This window comes from Coregonus clupeaformis, chromosome 12 (assembly GCF_020615455.1).
Source record: "Coregonus clupeaformis isolate EN_2021a chromosome 12, ASM2061545v1, whole genome shotgun sequence".
Taxonomy (NCBI): domain Eukaryota; kingdom Metazoa; phylum Chordata; class Actinopteri; order Salmoniformes; family Salmonidae; genus Coregonus; species Coregonus clupeaformis.
Genome location: NC_059203.1, coordinates 58,904,663 through 58,925,790, shown reverse-complemented (window position 1 = coordinate 58,925,790; position 21,128 = coordinate 58,904,663). Strand labels below are relative to the sequence as shown.

General features: G+C 40.9%; 1 protein-coding gene across 1 annotated transcript; it reads right to left on the bottom strand.

Moving 5' to 3' along the window:
• Positions 1–355: 355 nt before the first annotated feature.
• On the bottom strand, positions 356–3,955 carry asip1 (agouti signaling protein 1). Its single transcript, XM_041893081.1, has 4 exons — positions 3,705–3,955; positions 1,589–1,781; positions 1,213–1,259; positions 356–644 (listed from the first exon to the last, which is right to left on the bottom strand). Exons 2-4 carry the CDS (start codon positions 1,743–1,745, stop codon positions 477–479), a joined length of 372 nt encoding a protein of 123 aa, XP_041749015.1. The 5' UTR covers positions 1,746–1,781; positions 3,705–3,955; the 3' UTR covers positions 356–476.
• Between the last annotated feature and the right edge of the window lie 17,173 nt (positions 3,956–21,128).

Sequence of the window (21,128 nt, the reverse complement as noted above, 5' to 3'; positions counted from 1 at the left end):
GCAGTTTGTTTTGGTTGTGTTTTGGATTATGTTGTGCCCAATAGAAATGAATGGTAAATAATGTAATGTGTCATTGTGGAGTCACTTTTATTGTAAATAATAATATAATATTTTTCTGAATGCTTCTACATTATTGTGAATGCTACCATGATTACGGATAATCATGAGTGAATCGTGATCAACGATGAGTGAGTAAGTAACAGAGGCACAAAAGATCATATACCCAAAACATGCTAACCTCTCTCTAGTACCAATAACAGAGGTTAGCATTTTTTGGGGGGGTTATGATATTTATGCCTCTGAAACTTTCACACTCCTCATTATTCACGATTCATTCATGATTATCCATAATCATGGTAGCATCCACATGAATATAAACGTGTTCAGAAACATATTCTATTCTTATTTATAATAAAAGTGACTTCAAAATGACATTTTCTCTCCTTGTGAATATGCTAATATCCTCTTTTATGTCTTCAACACCGCGGGTTTCCCATTCGACAATAGCACACAGTCTTGAAGAGGCGGCAGTGGCAGAAAGCGCAGTACTCACAGCACACATTATTGGGGGTTTTGCAGCTTCCCCACAATGGCACGCAGTTGGGGGGAGGAGGTGGACGTTTGTTTTTGACGCTGAATTTGTTCTGCGGAAGAAGGTTGATGATTTAGCCTTGCCTGCACACTAAGGGTACATCAATTAACATTAATAAATGATATAGTTAATGAATTATGAATGACATACAACACTTTATAAAGCATTACTAATGTCTACTTTACAATAGGGCCCTCCTTAGTAAAGGGGGAAAAGTTGCCAAGTGACTCAACTAATATTTAGATAACATCAAGCCATTTTCACCTCTTTATATATGTGATCATGAATGTGTCTTTAGTAATAGTCTAGTCAATATAAGAATACAAATTGCTTTGTAAATGCATTAATTAATGTCATATTCATTCATGTTAACTGCTGTATTTACTCATGTTAATTAATGTACCCTAGTACCCCCATGTTAATAAAAGTGTTACCACTTCACTCTCGTACTTTTCATCATGGTGCCTGCATATGCGCTGAAATGTTTTTTCAATCAATGTCTCAATAAGGCTTTTTACACTATTGGCTATGTGTATTTTAGACTTTAAATATTTCCACCAACTTAACAGTATGATACAAACATGAATAGGTTGGACACTTATTTTCACAGCATAGTTTACCTTTCTTGGTTTCTTGGTTTTTTTCTTCTTTATGGTTTTGGGTAACTCTGAAAAATAAACATATTTTCCATGTATTTAAGGCATATAAATATATGTCTATTACATATATTTATATAAGGTATATAATGTAGTAGCTTATCAAGATTGGTGTTATAGTCATACTGTCGGTTTTGAAGTCAACCTTGGAATACTTAAATATACCTGAGCAAAATGTATCCACATTTTACAATAATATGTCCTGCAATAACAACAACAAAATGGCACAAGATAGCAGCACATATCAAGAAATGCAGTGATCGTTTTTCTAGAAAACATCTAGCAGCCCTTTTTTTATTTTCAAATACTGATTATATGCCAAACCTAAGGATTAACTGACCTACAATGACGATGGGTGGAACATCTGACAGGCTCCCATGCCGTAGACTCGAGGAAGAAGACGTATTGGTGTATAGCTTGTCCTCCAGTATCATGTGTGAGTACACTATAAGAAACCAGGTGGAGCTTAGACAGCTCAGGAGAAACAGGGAATTCATCACAGTGCTTTTCTGTCAGCAAGGTGGGCCTGAGGACTGTAGTGAGGACAGAGTGTTAGAAGACTATAAGAGCCCATTGTGGTTGTATTGTGGTTGTATACATATTCATAACATACATGGAATTTGAATGTCACATAATTTACACAGCAGTTCAAGATTGTTATTGTATAGCAAATTAACTATACTTGGCACAAAATTGACTACCCTAGCACATGCACAGCAAAAAAAATGCAATAAGATTCACAAAAACATCTAATAATATCCAGTACAAGAATGTATTTTAAAAAATGGAATTAAATAAATTATAAGAATATAGCCTAGAAACTAATGTCATGGTCAAATCGACAAAGTTTACTTGCTATTATTCCACTCAGCACATATCCACTTCTTATATAAAGCCTTACATTGATGATTAAAGATAGATATCTAGACCAACTCTGTAATTGTACAATGGTGCTACAATGGGAACATTTTGAATACAATCTCAGGTCCTTGATTGTTTTGACTGTACAGCATGTCCTCAGCATAACTTCACTGTACGGTTTCTTTCAGATTGGATGAAGCTTTCTGTGGGAGCCTCTGCCTAGTCAAGCAGAACTGCTTCTTGTTTATAAAATGAGTTGGAAACTGTACGCAAGGAAGTAGTCTCAATAATAGTCATCAAACAGACATCTAGAGGCGGTTTCCCGGACACAGATTAAGCCCAGTCATGGACTAAAAATCCAACTCAATGAAGAATCTGTAATCTGTGTCCGGGAAACCACCCCTTGAAGTGTCTCTAAATACTTGTAAAGTTAGAATAAATTATTTAATGATAAAATATATATATATATACTTATCCAGAGCGACTCACTAACTGTAAGTCGCTCTGGATAAGAGCGTCTGCTAAATGACTAAAATGTAAAATGTAAATGTAAAAGCTGTATGAATTCCTCTTAATGTCCCCAGTATAGTTTATTTAAAAAAATAATACATATATGAAATCGTAATACCTAGTTATAATGAAATTTACAACAAGACTGTGAGGTTAACCGTTACAGGGAATGTATGGAAATTCATTGAATACTGGCAGCTTGTTTGCAAATACAATAACTAACCACATTTTTGTTAGGATGAACATAGTGTATTTTCACCCTGTGTGTGTAGGATTTTCAGTCTAATATTAGGAAGGGAATATATAGGCATATTCAAAGTATATTCCAAAATGTAATACTTATACATAAATCAAAACAACTCTGACTATCTAACATAAATTAATCTGATAGGGAGGTACTTTTTAAATACCTTGTATGAATTGTAATGCCATTAACTTTAAGAAAATATACCATCGACAAAATATGTTGTTAACTTACTTTATGTCCAAGTGTAATTAATGTGCTCAATTTAAGATGTTGGTTGATATTATCTTTACTCCATAGGTCATTTGAATGATTTGCCCATATGCTGGGTTACTGAGACAGATCTTAAAATATGCTAAACAAAACTATGTTAATCAAGATTTAATTTCATGTAATGTTATTGCTACTGTTATAATACATATATTGATTGGGGTAACTTAAAAAAAATAAAAAATAACACATGCAAAACCTTTTACTTTGTATAAATGTAATAATCCAATGTGTAGATGGCTTCACCCACATTTTACTTTTGAAGAGATATAATTATTTCAGAGATGTATTAACATTATTTATGGAGTTATTCAGTGTCACATGTCAATGCAAAATTTGCTGTCAGTATCCATTGTAGTTTAATTCGTCACATTAAATATGAATGTTTTTGCTTTTGTATGTCCACCTAAATAAATGTAAGTCAATTCTCTCTCAGAGGCTGAGCTTCAGCCTAAAAAAAAGCAGAGAAACTGTGCAGTTTCAGTATTCACAAAAAATGTATTTGTTGGTTGATTTGTCTTCCATAGCCTTCAAAGATGGAAAAACCATTAAAGCTTCCAGACTTACTTACCGTCTGTAGTTTTTGAATGTCAGGATCAACGTTTATCTCCCCCTTTTTCCTGCAGGCTACAAAGCTGCTCCTCACTTGTTGCCTGCTAATCGACAGAGAAATATCAACCAGATCATGTGGTCGGGCAATGTTTAAGATATGGAATCAGGCAGGGGCGGATCCACATATTTTGAAAAAAGTCTAAAAGAAGTCCACCATGCAGGCCAGCCCTTTTGGGACGATGCATGGCTATGCGCTGAGGAGCACTGAAAATCTATTGTCCTCATTCGAAGGGGCCTTTGGGAATACTGGTCCAGGCCATGCATGCCAACGCCATGGTTTTACATATGTGCCGGAGGCGTTGCAGGATCTGACATTTACAACTATAGGTTATGACCTTATCGGGATGCCTGGACTTCATTACGTAAAACATTGTGAGGAGTCACATAATGAACATAATGAGTGTTCATACAAAGCAAATACTATATTTTTCAGTGAACATGGCCCCCATAATTTCACTAATATGATCAAACTGTATTTACCCACCAAATGTACCCCCAGGGGTACAAATGGTAAAGTTACTGATAGGCCTCAAAATCATGCTATTTCCATTGAACATGCATCATATTCTGCATCATATTCTACAGTACATGGAAAGAACCTTGCAATTGGTGTTTATTAGCAGAAATTTGAATTGTTTTATGTTGCTTGTACCCTGCAGAAAACGTGGTGCCAAGAGCCTTGGCTAAAGAAAGACATTTGCTACACAGTACCTAAAATAATCAACATTGGCAAAAAGCAACATAAAAAAACTGTTAAATGAGTTCTGGACATCCTCACAATGCTTAGCCAAGTAATACGTGTGACACTATGCCAAGTAAAGATTGTGAAACAGAGTTGTGCAGTCAGTATCACACGATCCAGTCAATTATTTGAAACAGCTTATTTAATAGGCCCTAAATCCTGGTTGAAAGCGTTACAGAGGGTATTTTGGCATCAGGAAGTCTTTATCCCAAGGGTGTCAAACATACAGCCCGCGGGTGGTTTGAGTAAAACCCAATCGAAACTGTGTAGAAATGATAATGGACCTACTACATTTATACCGAACGGGCACGCAGGGCACGTGCCCCAAGGCCCCCAAAATAATATATGACATTTGTAGAATTGCAGGAAAGTATACTGAACAAATATATAAACGCAACATGCAACAATTTCAATGATTTTACTGAGTTACAGTTCATATAAGGTAATCAGTCAATTGAAATAAATAATTAGGCCCTAATCTATGGATTTCACATGGCTGGGCAGGGTCGCAGCATAGGCCCACCTACTTGGGAGCCAGGCCCAGCCAATCAGAATTAGTTTTTCCCCAAAAAAGGGCAGAAATACTCCTCAGACAGAAATACTCCTCAGTTTCATAAGCTGTCTCAGTGGCTGGTCTCAGACGATCCTACAGGTAAAGAAGCCGGATGTTGAGGTTCTGGGCTGGCGTGGTTACACGTGGTCTGTGGTTGTGAGGCCAGTTGGACGTACTGCCAAATTCTCTAAAAACGACATTGGAGGAGGCTTATGGTAGAGAAATTAACCTTCAATTATCTGGCAACAGTTCTGGTGGACATTCCTACAGTCAGCATGCCAATTGCACGCTCCCTCAAAACTTGAGACGTGGCATTGTTTTGTGTGACAAAACTGCACATTTTAGAGTGGCCTTTTATTGTCCCCAGCACAAGGTGCACCTGTGTAATGTTCATGCTGTTTAATCAGCTTCTTGATATGCCACACCTGTCAGGTGGATGGATAATCTTGGCAAAGGAGAAATGCTCACTAACAGGGATGTAAAGAAATTTGTGCACAAAAGTTGAGAGAAATAAGCTTTTTGTGCGTATGGAACATTTCTGGGATATTTTATTTCAGCTCATGAAACGTGGGATAAGAATAGAATATATTTCTGAACACTTCTATATTCATGTGGATGCTAACACTTTACATGTTATGTTTATATTTTGGTTCAGTATAGCTTTAAAATAGCAACATTTTCCCTCAGTCTCATGGCAAAATGTGAACAAAATCTTGAGATGAGCTACAAAACAGCAAAATAAAATCTTTGCCCCATGGCAAAAAGTGTAGAATTGAAGGAAATGACCTTCAAAATTACAACATTTTATCTAAGCCTCATGACAAAGTGTAGAATACAATTATAAAACTTCAAAATGTTCTGTGTCACTGAGACCCAAATAAGGTAGTCCGGCCCCAGTCAGGGAGTATGGATAGAGAACTATTGTATATTTAGCAAATTTTGACGGCGAGGAAATATCAGTGCAGCCCTCTGGTCCTCGTTGAATACCGAATGCGGCCCCTGAATACTGAATGCGTGGCAATATTTGTTTCACACCCCTGCTTTAACCTCAGAGAAACCTAATAACTTTAGGGATCCAAGCCCGCAACTAAGCTAAATTAGCTATAGCTTTACACAATGTACATTTTATGGCCATCCATTGTCCTAACTAACACAGCTGAGTGGTACAGGTAAATCAATGGAGATAAGTGGACCCAGTGCCACTTCTCTCCACTGATGGAAAAAGGGGAGTTTCATGCTCAAACAACTGGTGTAGAGGTGCTATGTTAAATAATTGAAGGGGTAGAGGTGACACACTCTCCATTATATAAAAATATGTAAATGTATTTTTAAATGGAAATTATAAATGATAATGTATTGAACATTTTCCGAGAGACGATTGTAAGTAAAAATCCAATACTCTGTAAACGTGCTCACTGAGGTGTAAACAATAGTGTATCACTTTGAAGTTGGACGCCACACACTCCAAGGGCAGCGAGCCATGATAAATTGTTTCATGCTGTTATAAAGCCATGAGGGAAAACGACAATGAGGCATTGATTGACTCTGGTTTTCCCATCTCCTCTTTTCCACCGGTTTAGCCTCCTTGTTGATAACCACTTACAGTGGGGAAAAAAAGTATTTTGTCAGCCACCAATTGTGCAAGTTCTCCCACTTAAAAAGATGAGAGAGGCCTGTAATTTTCATCATAGGTACACGTCAACCATGACAGACAAAATGAGAAAAAAAAATCCTGAAAATCACATTGTAGGATTTTTAATGAATTTATTTGCAAATTATGGTGGAAAATAAGTATTTGGTCAATAACAAAAGTTTCTCAATACTTTGTTATATACCCTTTGTTGGCAATGACACAGGTCAAACGTTTTCTGTAAGTCTTCACAAGGTTTTCACACACTGTTGCTGGTATTTTGGCCCATTCCTCCATGCAGATCTCCTCTAGAGCAGTGATGTTTTGGGGCTGTCGCTGGGCAACACGGACTTTCAACTCCCTCCAAAGATTTTCTATGGGGTTGAGATCTGGAGACTGGCTAGGCCACTCCAGGACCTTGAAATGCTTCTTACAAAGCCACTCCTTCGTTGCCCGGGCGGTGTGTTTGGGATCATTGTCATGCTGAAAGACCCAGCCACGTTTCATCTTCAATGCCCTTGCTGATGGAAGGAGGTTTTCACTCAAAATCTCACGATAAATGGCCCCATTCATTCTTTCCTTTACACGGATCAGTCGTCCTGGTCCCTTTGCAGAAAAACAGCCCCAAAGCATGATGTTTCCACCCCCATGCTTCACAGTAGGTATGGTGTTCTTTGGATGCAACTCAGCATTCTTTGTCCTCCAAACACGACGAGTTGAGTTTTTACCAAAAAGTTCTATTTTGGTTTCATCTGACCATATGACATTCTCCCAATCCTCTTCTGGATCATCCAAATGCACTCTAGCAAACTTCAGACGGGCCTGGACATGCACTGGCTTAAGCAGGGGGACACGTCTCGCACTGCAGGATTTTAGTCCCTGGCTGCGTAGTGTGTTACTGATGGTAGGCTTTGTTACTTTGGTCCCAGCTCTCTGCAGGTCATTCACTAGGTCCCCCCGTGTGGTTCTGGGATTTTTGCTCACCGTTCTTGTGATCATTTTGACCCCACAGGGTGAGATCTTGCGTGGAGCCCCAGATCGAGGGAGATTATCAGTGGTCTTGTATGTCTTCCATTTCCTAATAATTGCTCCCACAGTTGATTTCAAACCAAGCTGCTTACTTATTGCAGATTCAGTCTTCCCAGCCTGGTGCAGGTCTACAATTTTGTTTCTGGTGTCCTTTGACAGCTCTTTGGTCTTGGCCATAGTGGAGTTTGGAGTGTGACTGTTTGAGGTTGTGGACAGGTGTATTTTATACTGATAACAAGTTCAAACAGGTGCCATTACTACAGGTAACGAGTGGAGGACAGAGGAGCCTCTTAAAGAAGAAGTTACAGGTCTGTGAGAGCCAGAAATCTTGCTTGTTTGTAGGTGACCAAATACTTATTTTCCACCATAATTTGCAAATAAATTCATTAAAAATCCTACAATGTGATTTTCTGGATTTTCTTTTCTCAATTTGTCTGTCATAGTTGACGTGTACCTATGATGAAAATTACAGGTCTCATCTTTTTAAGTGGGAGAACTTGCACAATTGGTGGCTGACTAAATACTTTTTTTCCCCACTGTATGTGGAAGTATTGAATTTAACAGAGGAAATAAGCAACACTTTTCTGTTGCAGTTGTGTCAAGGCTTGCCATGGTCGAACATGAGTTGAGCTGTCTTGAGCAATCAAGGAGATCCACGTGCTCTGCATCTGCATCACAATAGACAAGAATGAATAGCAGAGTTGCCAGCAGTAGGACAATGTACAATGGCACCAAAGCTTGTTATGTAAACATACAAGTGTTCTTAAGTTTATTTTGCACAGATGCCAAATGCTGTTCTCTACAGACCATCACAAACTCTGCTCTGAGCATCATGGCCAGCAGCTGCAATTTTGTTAATGTGAAATTGACCTAAATCCATTCCAGAACCGGCAGAAAGTTTAAAAGCCCAATTAAGTTACCTTTGATTTTTTTCTAGGCTTTCAAAATAAAAATCTGTGAGTGTAATCTGTGCATGCCTGTGTCTTTGCGAATGTGTCCATGTTTCTGTGTGCTCTCGTGTGTGTGTGTGTGTGTGTGTGTGTGTGTGTGTTTCAGGGAAATAATATATGAAGTGTAATTGGAAAAGCAAGCTTTTGACTTTTTGCATGCATTGATCTTGCAGTAGTTAAAAGAAAAACAATTTGGACATTAAAGACCTTACTAATAGGTTTACTCCAGGGGCATATTTACTTAGCTCTCAAATGTCAACCTGCTCTGCTTTTTCTATTAAAGCTGCAATATGTAACTATTTGGGTGACCTGACCAAATTCAGACTAAGAGGCGTTTGATCTGTTCTATGTGCGCTATTTCCATGCTTCCCGTTAAAAAGTTTCATTTTTGCATTTTTTTACTTTTGGTTTTGTACACCAGCTTCAAACAGCTGAAAATACAATATTTCTGGTTATGGAAAATATATTTCCCAGAGGTTTACAATGATATACTTCCTTGTTTAGTCACATAAACTGAATTTACGAACTAATAGCATTTTAGCAATCAGGAGCAATTTCTGCAAATCGATTTCTGCATAGTGCATTTTTAAGGATGGCTTATATGTAATTATTTGAGCTCGAAGACCATTGCTCTCTGGGCTGGATTATTTTCTTCCACTTCAGAAATGTGCTTTTTGGAAAGCTAATGATCAATTTAGAAGAATGACAATTGACTCTACTATAGCCTGGAAATATAGACAATAGCAAAATATAATCCATGATAATTGTCTGTCCGATTAATGAAGGGGATCAAATTAAGAAAACGTTTTGAAATAGTTTTCATCAGTTCCCTGCTGGTTTCTCTGTTTTTGAACAATCAATGTAGGATGGTGGGTTGGTTTCATGTTGTTCGTTTCTTGGCGTGTTTATGTAGGCCTTGTAGGCCTAACTTATGGAAAGAATTTACTCTTGAAGGACAATCAACGTAATCAATCAAATCACATTTTATTTGTCACATGCACCGAATACAACAGGTGTAGTAGACCTTACAGTGAAATACTTACTTACAAGCCCTTAACCAACAATGCAGTTTTAAGAAAGAATAACAACAACAACAAAAATCACACAAACAAATACAATATAAAATAATACAAAATAAAAGTAACAAATAATTAAAGAGCAGCAGTAAAAATAAAAATAGCGAGGCTATATACAGGGGGTACCGGTACCGAGTCAATGTGCGGGGGCACTGGTTAGTTGAGGTAATATGTACTGTGGGGGAAAAAAGTATTTAGCCAGCCACAAATTGTGCAAGTTCTCCCACTTAAAAAGATGAGAGAGGCCTGTAATTTTCATCATAGGTACACGTCAACTATGACAGACAAATTGAGAATTTCTTTTCCAGAAAATCTCATTGTAGGATTTTTTATGAATTTATTTGCAAATTATGGTGGAAAATAAGTATTTGGTCACCTACAAAGAAGCAAGATTTCTGGCTCTCACAGACCTGTAACTTCTTCTTTAAGAGGCTCCTCTGTCCTCCACTCGTTACCTGTATTAATGGCACCTGTTTGAACTTGTTATCAGTATAAAAGACACCTGTCCAAAACCTCAAACAGTCACACTCCAAACTCCACTATGGCCAAGACCAAAGAGCTGTCAAAGGACACCAGAAACAAAATTGTAGACCTGCACCAGGCTGGGAAGACTGAATCTGCAATAGGTAAGCAGCTTGATTTGAAGAAATCAACTGTGGGAGCAATTATTAGGAAATGGAAGACATACAAGACCACTGATAATCTCCCTCGATCTGGGACTCCCGCAAGATCTCACCCCGTGGGGTCAATCACAAGAACGGTGAGCAAAAATCCCAGAGCCACACGGGGGGACCTAGTGAATGACCTGCAGAGAGCTGGGACCAAAGTAACAAAGCCTACCATCAGTAACACACTACGCCGCCAGGGACTCAAATCCTGCAGTGCCAGACGTGTCCCCCCTGCTTAAGCCAGTACATGTCCAGGCCCGTCTGAAGTTTGCTAGAGTGCATTTGGATGATCCAGAAGAGGATTGGGAGAATGTCATATGATCAGATGAAACCAAAATATAACTTTTTGGTAAAAACTCAACTCGTCGTGTTTGGAGGACAAAGAATGCTGAGTTGCATCCAAAGAACACCATACCTACTGTGAAGCATGGGGGTGGAAACATCATGCTTTGGGGCTGTTTTTCTGCAAAGGGACCAGGACGACTGATCCGTGTAAAGGAAAGATGAATGGGGCCATGTATCGTGAGAATTTGATTGAAAACCTCCTTCCATCAGCAAGGGAATTGAAGATGAAACGTGGCTGGGTCTTTCAGCATGACAATGATCCCAAACACACCACCCGGGCAACGATGGAGTGGCTTCGTAAGAAGCATTTCAAGATCCTGGAGTGGCCTAGCCAGTCTCCAGATCTCAACCCCATAGAAAATCTTTGGAGGGAGTTGAAAGTCCATGTTGCCCAGCGACAGCCCTAGATTATGCAAATAGTCTAGCTAGCCATTTGATTAGATGTTCAGGAGTCTTATGGCTTGGGGGTAGAAGCTGTTTAGAAGCCTCTTGGACCTAGACTTCGTGCTCCGGTATCGCTTGCCGTGCGGTAGCAGAGAGAACAGTCTATGACTAGGGTGGCTGGAGTCTTTTACCATTTTTAGGGCCTTCACCGCCTGGTATAGAGGTACTGGATGGCAGGAAGCTTGGCCCCAGTGATGTTCTGGGCCGTACGCACAACCCTCTGTAGTGCCTTGCGGTCGGAGGCCGAGCAGTTGCAATACCAGGCATTGATGCAACCAGTCAGGATGCTCTCGATGGTGCAGCTGTAGAACCTTTTGAGGATCTGAGGACCCATGCCAAATCTTTTCAGTCTCCTTAGGGGGAATAGGTTTTGTTGTGCCCTCTTCACGACTGTCTTGGTGTGCTTGGACCATGTTAGTTTGTTGGTGATGTGGACACCAAGGAACTTGAAGCTCTCAACCTGCTCCACTACAGCCCCGTCGATGAGAATGGGGCGGTCCTCTTCTTTTTCCTGTAGTCCACAATCATCTCCTTTGTCTTGATCACGTTGAGGGAGAGGTTGTTGTCCTGGCACCACACGGCCAGGTCTCTGACCTCCTCCCTATAGGCTGTCTCGTCGTTGTCGGTGATCAGGCCTACCACTGTTGTGTCATCAGCAAACTTAATGAGGGTGTTGGAGTCGTGCCTGGCCATGCAGTCATGAGTGAACATGGAGTACAGGAGGGGACTGAGCACGCACCCCTGAGGGGCCCCCGTGTTGAGGATCAGCGTGGCGGATGTGTTGTTACCTACCCTTACCATCTGGGGGCGGCCTGTCAGGAAGTCCAGGATCCAGTTGCAGAAGGAAGGTGTTTAGTCCCAGGGTCAATAGCTTAGTGATGAGCTTTGAGGGCACTATGGTGTTGAACGCTGAGCTGTAGTCAATGAATAGCATTCTCACATAGGTGTTCCTTTTGTCCAGGGCAGTGTGGAGCACAATACAGATTGCATCATCTGTAGATCTGTTGGGAAGGTATGCAAATTGAGTGAGTCTAGGGTTTCTGGGATCAGCCTTTCAAAGCACTTCATGGCTACAGACGTGAGTGCTACGGTTCTGTAGTCATTTAGGCAGGTTACCTTAGTGTTCTTGGACACAGTGACTATGGTGGTCTGCTTGAAACATGTTGGTATTACAGACTCAGACAGGGAGAGGTTGAAAATGTCAGAGAAGACACTTGTCAGTTGGTCAGCGCATGCTCGGATTACACGTCCTGGTAATCCGTCTGGCCCTGCGGCCTTGTGAATGTTGACCTGTTTAAAGGTCTTACTCACATCGGCTACGGAAAGCGTGATCACACAGTCGTCCGGAACAGCTGATGCTCTCATGCATGTTTCAGTGTTACTTGCCTCGAAGCGAGCTGTTACGAACCCCGTGGCTTTGAACGTCTAGGGTGATGGACATGAGACCCGTAACATAATGCATGTAAATTATAAGTGTGGCATGGAACAGTGAGAACAAATATGACACAACTACCATGAACTACCGTCAAACACAAATGGTTTATTTCTGAACACACGGTAAAGGTTTGGGAAAAAGGGCTGAGCCGGACCCAAGAAATGAAACAATAGTGTAAAACACCCCTAAACTGATCTTGCCTGCCTCAAGAACCGCTAGGCTACTGCTACCATACAAAAATACAGTGGGTGGTCCGCTCAGGTCTAACTAGTGTTTATAGACAGTTCTTTCTACGGGAAATGTATGCCCAAGGGCAGCTAGCTCAAACTCCCCTTTTCCCAGAAACACACAATAGTTACCAAACAGAGTAACCAGCAAACTAATGAGTACTCTAAACAAAGGACATCACAGTATCCATTACTCACATACCAAACAGTGGTCTAACAGAATTACCAATCATAGTAAACAGCAACTTAGTGAGTAACCAAAAACAGGACACCACCGTGTCCATACTCACATACGGAAATATTCTCTCTCTCTCAACAAACACAAGACTGGTTTTTATACAATGGGATGTGTGATTGAAAAAAACGAGTAACAGGTGGTGCAATGCACAGGAATGTTCACTGATTGGTCCAATCAGCAGACACCTCAACGACCACCAATCAGGAACATACAGGACACCTGTGATTAGGGCATATAAATGTCACACCTTTTACTGGAAACATAGGACGTACGCCAACTCTGAACAATCCACTGACTAACTCAGAGTGTACGTTCACAAAGTGCAATGGCACTGGAACAAATCCCATTTCAATTCCTTGTACTAACACACTGGAACCACAATATGTATTATTAGACAAGGGCAACACATCAGCTAGTATGAACGACTGCGCCGCACCAGTATCTCTGAGGATTCTAACTGGACGCTGAGACGTTTCATCATCTGATATAGAAACAAACCCCTCAAAAATTAACGGTTCATAACTGTGATCTGGGACAGGGACTTTCAAACCACATTCACTATGAGGCCTCTGTCTTGATTCCGGCCTTACAACCGCGTCGAATCAGCCCAACACCCGTTGGCGGCCTGGCGTGCTGAGGCATCCCCGGTTTGCGTTTTAGCAGAAAGCAATCATTAACCATATGTCCCACCTTATGACAATAGAAACAGTGACGCACATCTTTTGGGCGTGCTGGATGTACTGCTGTTCGACTAGGACTAAAAGTTAGCAACTCCGCAGCCCTGCTCTCCGTACGAGCCGAAAACACGCTCTTATGCGTCAACACAAACTTCGTCTGCCAATACAGACGCTTCCGACAGTGAGGATACTTTCTGTTCGTTCAGATAAACTACAATGCGTTCGGGTAAGCAATTTTTAAACTCTTCTAACAAGATTAACTCCCGTAGAGAGTTAAAATCAGTTACCTTACTAGCACTGTGCCATTTGTCAAACAGATTTCCTTTGTCTCTAGCAAACTCCACATAAGTCTGAGTAGGAGACTTTTTATGAGACCTAAATCTCTGTCGATATGCCTCAGGAACAAGCTCATAGGCACGAAGAACAGTAGCTTTGACCACGGCATAATTCAAACTGTCTTCAAGAGGTAGCGCTGCCAGAACCTCTTGGGCTTTACCTGTTAGTTTACACTGAAGTAATAGGCACCATACCTCTTCGGGCCATTTCAATGCTACCGCTATACGTTCAAACACACTGAAATAGGAATCAACCTCTGACTCCCTGAACACAGGTACCAAGGTGATCTGCCTACTAATATCAAACGTAGCAGATGACACAGCTGGTGAAGATGGCTCACTAGCAGGCATAGTATGAGCAGAGACTAACCTCGCTGTTTCTGCCTCTAGTTCCATTCTACGCATCTCCAGTTCTTGATCAAGCCTACGCGTCTCCAGTTCCATCTTACGCGTCTCCAGTTCCATCTTACGCGTCTCCAGTTTGTCTAGCCTGATTTGTGCCCGCTCTTCCGCCTCCATTTGGAGCCGTGTCGAGCGGACATCCATCCTGGCATCACTGTCAGTCAGTGGGGAGAGTGGGTCATAACGGGGCAATGTGGCCGGAGCCTTAGCCTCGTCCTCAGACACTGATGGGCTTACAGGAACAGCCACCACCTCCCCTACAGGAGCAGCAGACTCAGGCGGCGGTAACTCAAGCACTCGCTCGCTCAACAATATTTCTAACACTGCTTTCCTCACTTCGGCTTTCACTAAAACCCTTGATATCGGTACAGAAAAGTGGTCAGCCAAAACCTGTAGATCCACTCTACGGCAATTCTCAAAAACCCCCCACGTAGGGTTTTCCAAAAATGCCTCCAACTCAAAAGTAGCCATCCTACTAGCAACACGAGCCGTCGACTACTGAACACAAAAAAAAACAGGTAGTCAACACTGAACCAGACACTTACTAATTTACATGAGTAGCATGGGATAGATCCCGGACGAGCCCCCACTTTATGTTACGAACCCCGTGGCTTTGAACGTCTAGGGTGATGGACATGAGACCCGTAACATAATGCATGTAAATTATAAGTGTGGCATGGAACAGTGAGAACAAATATGACACAACTACCATGAACTACCGTCAAACACAAATGGTTTATTTCTGAACACACGGTAAAGGTTTGGGAAAAAGGGCTGAGCCGGACCCAAGAAATGAAACAATAGTGTAAAACACCCCTAAACTGATCTTGCCTGCCTCAAGAACCGCTAGGCTACTGCTACCATACAAAAATACAGTGGGTGGTCCGCTCAGGTCTAACTAGTGTTTATAGACAGTTCTTTCTACGGGAAATGTATGCCCAAGGGCAGCTAGCTCAAACTCCCCTTTTCCCAGAAACACACAATAGTTACCAAACAGAGTAACCAGCAAACTAATGAGTACTCTAAACAAAGGACATCACAGTATCCATTACTCACATACCAAACAGTGGTCTAACAGAATTACCAATCATAGTAAACAGCAACTTAGTGAGTAACCAAAAACAGGACACCACCGTGTCCATACTCACATACGGAAATATTCTCTCTCTCTCAACAAACACAAGACTGGTTTTTATACAATGGGATGTGTGATTGAAAAAAACGAGTAACAGGTGGTGCAATGCACAGGAATGTTCACTGATTGGTCCAATCAGCAGACACCTCAACGACCACCAATCAGGAACATACAGGACACCTGTGATTAGGGCAGAAGGAGAGAAACACACAAAAACACAGGATACCTGTATCCGTAACACGAGCATAGAAGTAATTTAGCTCGCCTGGTAGGCTAGTGTCACTGAGCAGCTTGAGGCTGTGCTTCCCTTTGTAGTCTGTAATAGTTTGCAAGCCCTGCCACATCCAACGAGCATCGGAACCGGTTTAGTACGACTCGATGTTAGTCCTGTATTGACGCTTTGCCTGTGATGGTTCGTCGGAGGGCATAGCGGGATTTCTTATAAGCTTCCGGGTTAGATTCCAGCTCCTTGAAAGCGGAAGCTCTACCCTTTAGCTCAGTGTGGATGTTGCCTGTAATCCATGGCTTCTGGTTGGGGTATGTATGTACAGTCACTGTGGGGACGACGTCATCGATGCACTTGATGCCAGTGACTGATGTGGTGTACTCCTCAATGCCATCGGAAGAATCCTGGAACATATTCCAGTCTGTGCTAGCAAAACAGTCCTGTAGCTTAGCATCTGCTTCATCTGACCACTTTTTTATTGACCGAGTCACTGGTGCTTCCTGCTTTAGTTTTTGCTTGTAAGCAGGAATCAGGAGGATAGAATTATGGTCCGATTTTCCAAATGGAGGGCGAGGGAGAGCTTTGTATGCGTCTCTGTGTGTGGAGTTAAGGTGGTCTAGAGTTTTTTTCCCCTCTGGTTGCACATTTAACATGCAGGTAGAAATGAGGTGAAATGGATTTAAGTTTCCCTGCATTAAAGTCCCCGGCCACTAGGGGCGTCACCTATGGATGAGCATTTTCCTGTTTGCTTATGGCCGTGTACAGTTCATTGAGTGCAGTCTTAGTGCCAGCATCGGTTTGTGGTGGTAAATAGACAGCTACAAAGAATATAGATGAATACTCTCTTGGAGATAGTGTGGTCTACAGCTTATCATGAGATACTCTACCTCAGGCGAGCAAAACCTAGAGACTTCCTTAGATATCGTGTACCAGCTGTTGTTTACAAATATACATAGACCGCCACCCCTAGTCTTACCAGAGGCTGCTGTTCTATCCTGCCGATACAGTGTATAACCTGCCAGCTGTATGTTACTCATGTCTTCATTCAGCCACGACTCGGTGAAACATAAGATATTACAGTTTTTAATGTCCCATTGGTAGGATATACGTGCTTGTAGTTCGTCCACTTTATTATCAAGCGATTGTTAGTTGGCCAATAGTATCGATGGCAAAGGCCGATTAGCCACTCGTCGCCGGCTCCTTACCAGGCACCCCGATCTCCTTCAGCGATATCCCCTTTTCTTTCTACTGTGAATGACGGGGATGAGGGCCCTGTCGGGTGTCTGGAGCAAATCCCTCTTGTCTGACTTATTAAATAAAAATGATTTGTTGAAGGTGATTTATCGCTGTTCTGATGTCCAGAAGCTCTTTTCGATCATAAGAGACGGTAGCAGCAACATTATGTACAAAATAAGTTACAAACAATGCGAAAAAACACATAAAATAGCACGGTTGGTTAAGAGTCCATAAAACGGCAGCCATCCCCTCCGGCGCCATTGAGTTGTTGCTGTAAATGAAAATGTGTTCTCAGTCAACTTACCTGGTAAAATAAGGGTTAAAATAACAACAACAACAAAAACATCTACAATCAACAAATCAGTTAAAAACATGTAATGAAAGTTAGAGCTGCGTAGAACTCTTTATCTACCATTAACCCAACTATTGCCCAACTCTTGCAGTATAAGTTCCATAATTTACAACTTAAATATGAGACGGTTCCTTACCCTGAAAGTAGTCTATTCGCCAGGAGAAACTGTAAACCATGGTTTAGATTTCTTTAAACAAATACTACAAACTTCACCTAACTTTAGCTACCGCTAGCTAAAAAGCAATGGTTTTGAAAATGTCAAATCAACTGAAATCAACTCAACAACTGGCTTTGACATTACTTATAGGAACGTGATTTGGCCAAACAGTTTGAACATTGCACAGTTGCCCCATCACTCCCATTAATTTGTAGTTAACGTTGGCTAAAGCTGAATTTTGTATCTTAGTGGCTGTTTAAAGAAATCCAAACCATGGATTAAAGTTTATCCTGGGTCATAGACTACTTTCAGGGTAAGAAACCATCTATCTGCAAAATACCAAACTTATCCTTTAAGTCTTGCATTTACAGATCTGCATTGAAATGTAGACACATATTGCATAAAGTGTGTGTTATATCAGTGAGCCTTTTTATTTTTTTAATTATTTTTTGTATATATACAGTGGGGAGAACAAGTATATTAATCATAGGTACACTTCAACTGTGATAGACGGAATCTAAAACAAATATCCAGAAAATCACATTGTATGATTTTTAAGTAATTAATTTGCATTTTATTGCATGACATAAGTATTTGATACATCAGAAAAGCAGAACTTAATATTTGGTACAGAAACCTTTGTTTGCAATTACAGAGATCATATGTTTCCTGTAGGTCTTGACCAGGTTTGCACAAACTACAGCAGGCCCACTCCTCCATACAGACCTTCTCCAGATCCTTCAGGTTTCGGGGCTGTCGCTGGGCAATACGGACTTTCAGCTCCCTCCAAAGATTTTCTATTGGGCTCAGGTCTGGAGACTGGCTAGGCCACTCCAGGACCTTGAGATGCTTCTTACGGAGCCACTCCTTAGTTGCCCTGGCTGTGTGTTTCGGGTTGTTGTCATGCTGGAAGACCCAGCCACGACCCATCTTCAATGCTCTTACTGAGGGAAGGAGGTTGTTGGCCAAGATCTCGCGATACATGGCCCCATCCATCCTCCCCTCAATACGGTGCAGTCGTCCTGTCCCCTTTGCAGAAAAGCATCCCCAAAGAATGATGTTTCCACCTCCATGCTTCACGGTTGGGATGGTGTTCTTGGGGTTGTACTCGTCCTTCTTCTTCCTCCAAACACGGCGAGTGGAGTTTAGACCAAAAAGCTCTATTTTTGTCTCATCAGACCACATGACCTTCTCCCATTCCTCCTCTGGATCATCCAGATGGTCATTGGCAAACTTCAGACGGGCCTGGACATGCGCTGGCTTGAGCAGGGGGACCTTGCGTGCGCTGCAGGATTTTAATCCATGACGGCGTAGTGTGTTACAAATGGTTTTCTTTGAGACTGTGGTCCCAGATCTCTTCAGGTCATTGACCAGGTCTTGCCGTGTAGTTCTGGGCTGATCCCACACCTTCCTCATGATCATTGATGCCCCACGAGGTGAGATCTTGCATGGAGCCCCAGACCGAGGGTGATTGACCATCATCTTGAACTTCTTCCATTTTCTAATAATTGCGCCAACCGTTGTTGCCTTCTCACCAAGCTGCTTGCCTATTGTCCTGTAGCCCATCCCAGCCTTGTGCAGGTCTACCATTTTATCCCTGATGTCCTTACACAGCTCTCTGGTCTTGGCCATTGTGGAGAGGTTGGAGTCTGAGTGTGTGGACAGGTGTCTTTTATACAGGTAACGAGTTCAAACAGGTGCAGTAAATACAGGTAATGAGTGGAGAACAGGAGGGCTTCTTAAAAGAAAAACTAACAGGTCTGTAAGAGCCGGAATTCTTACTGGTTGGTAGGTGATCAAATACTTATGTCATGCAATAAAATGCAAATTAATTACTTAAAAATCATACAATGTGATTTTCTGGATTTTTGTTTTTGATTCCGTCTATCACAGTTGAATTGTACCTATGATAAAAATTACAGACCTCTACATGCTTTGTAAGTAGGAGAACCTGCAAAATCGGCAGTGTATCAAATAGTTGTTCTCCCCACTGTATATATTTAAACAAAAAAACATTTTTTGGGGGGGGCTGGATCAGCTTAATATTGCAGATAGATTGTAACTTCTATCAATGTAATTGTCTGCATCACTTCCAATCCCCCATGTTTTTTATATATATACACTCCTCTTTATTACTTTTCAACCCCGCCATCCTTTCCCTACTTGGAGTAAATTAGTGAACAACAATGCCCAGGCCTCTACTTCCGGTCTATACTTACTATCTACACCATATGAACAGAGTTAATTTCACAATAATTCTATTATATATATATATACATTTTTTTTTTTGCTCCTGAACTTCTTCTACTCTCAACCTCTCCAATCATTTTCATGATGTCCATCCGGTTTGCTTCTATATGCCATATCTTTCTAACTGTGCTCTTTCCCAAAAGCTCCCAACATACAACCTATATACTTATTATGGACACAGTATGCTTACATTATTAGCTATCTTTGTTATTATTTGTTGTTATTTGTTATTAGCCCCATCCTTCAACTATATTCAATACCTCCCATCTATCTCTTAACACCATCCATATAGGATTTCTATTTACCATATATATTTCAACCGTACTGTGATGTTTTACAAAAGTTCTGAACCTTTCTATTCTCATTGCTTCTACAGATTGTGAATTAAAAATAAACATTTTTGCTAAAAGTATTATTATATTATTGATCGATTGACTATGACTTTTCAGATCACCCAGTAATGCTATCTGCAAGGTTAGCTCCAGGTAAATATTGCAATCCTTTAGCCATTCCTGGACCTGTGTCCAAAAACAAGCTACAAATGGACAGAACCAAAACAAATGATCTAATGATTCTGTCTCTTCACAGCAAAATCTGCAGAGCTGGGAAGATTGTATCCCCCATATAAATAACATTCTATTGGTAGCAAGAATTGTATATAATAATTTAAATTGAAAGATTCTAATTTTTGAATCCGGTGTCGTTTTGCGTGTCAGTTCATAAACACTATGCCATGGGATCGGTACGTCAAAGATCTCTTCCCAACTATTTTGCAATCTATATGGGACGGCTGTCAATCCTTTGGTCCTTAAGTGAAACTGATATACTTTTTTATTTATCACAGTTTTCCTTAACCAATTATGTTCTTTAATGTAAGGCCGACAGACAAGTTCCTTACTTTCTCCCCCTTCCACTTTCCTCTTCCACTTTTGCGGTAAGGCTGCAATTATTTGGTTGTAATTTTGGGTAGAGCAGACATTTCCATATGTTTTTGTTAGCTGCATGTGCAACATAACTCCACCAGTCCTACCGATGATATCATTTACGAAGATTATACCTTTTTTAAACATTCTGTCAAAAAATAAAGGTTTTTTGTCAATTAGTATATTTTAATTTAACCACAATATTTGTTGCATTATTTGTTCTGTCGTTTCTGGAGGATTAAATTGAAATTGCAACCAACTTTCTATGGCTTGTTTTAGAAATAGTGATATTTGGGAGATGATTTTGTCAGAGCGGGCGTAGGTGTGGTGTAGGAATCAGATGCAGGACACAG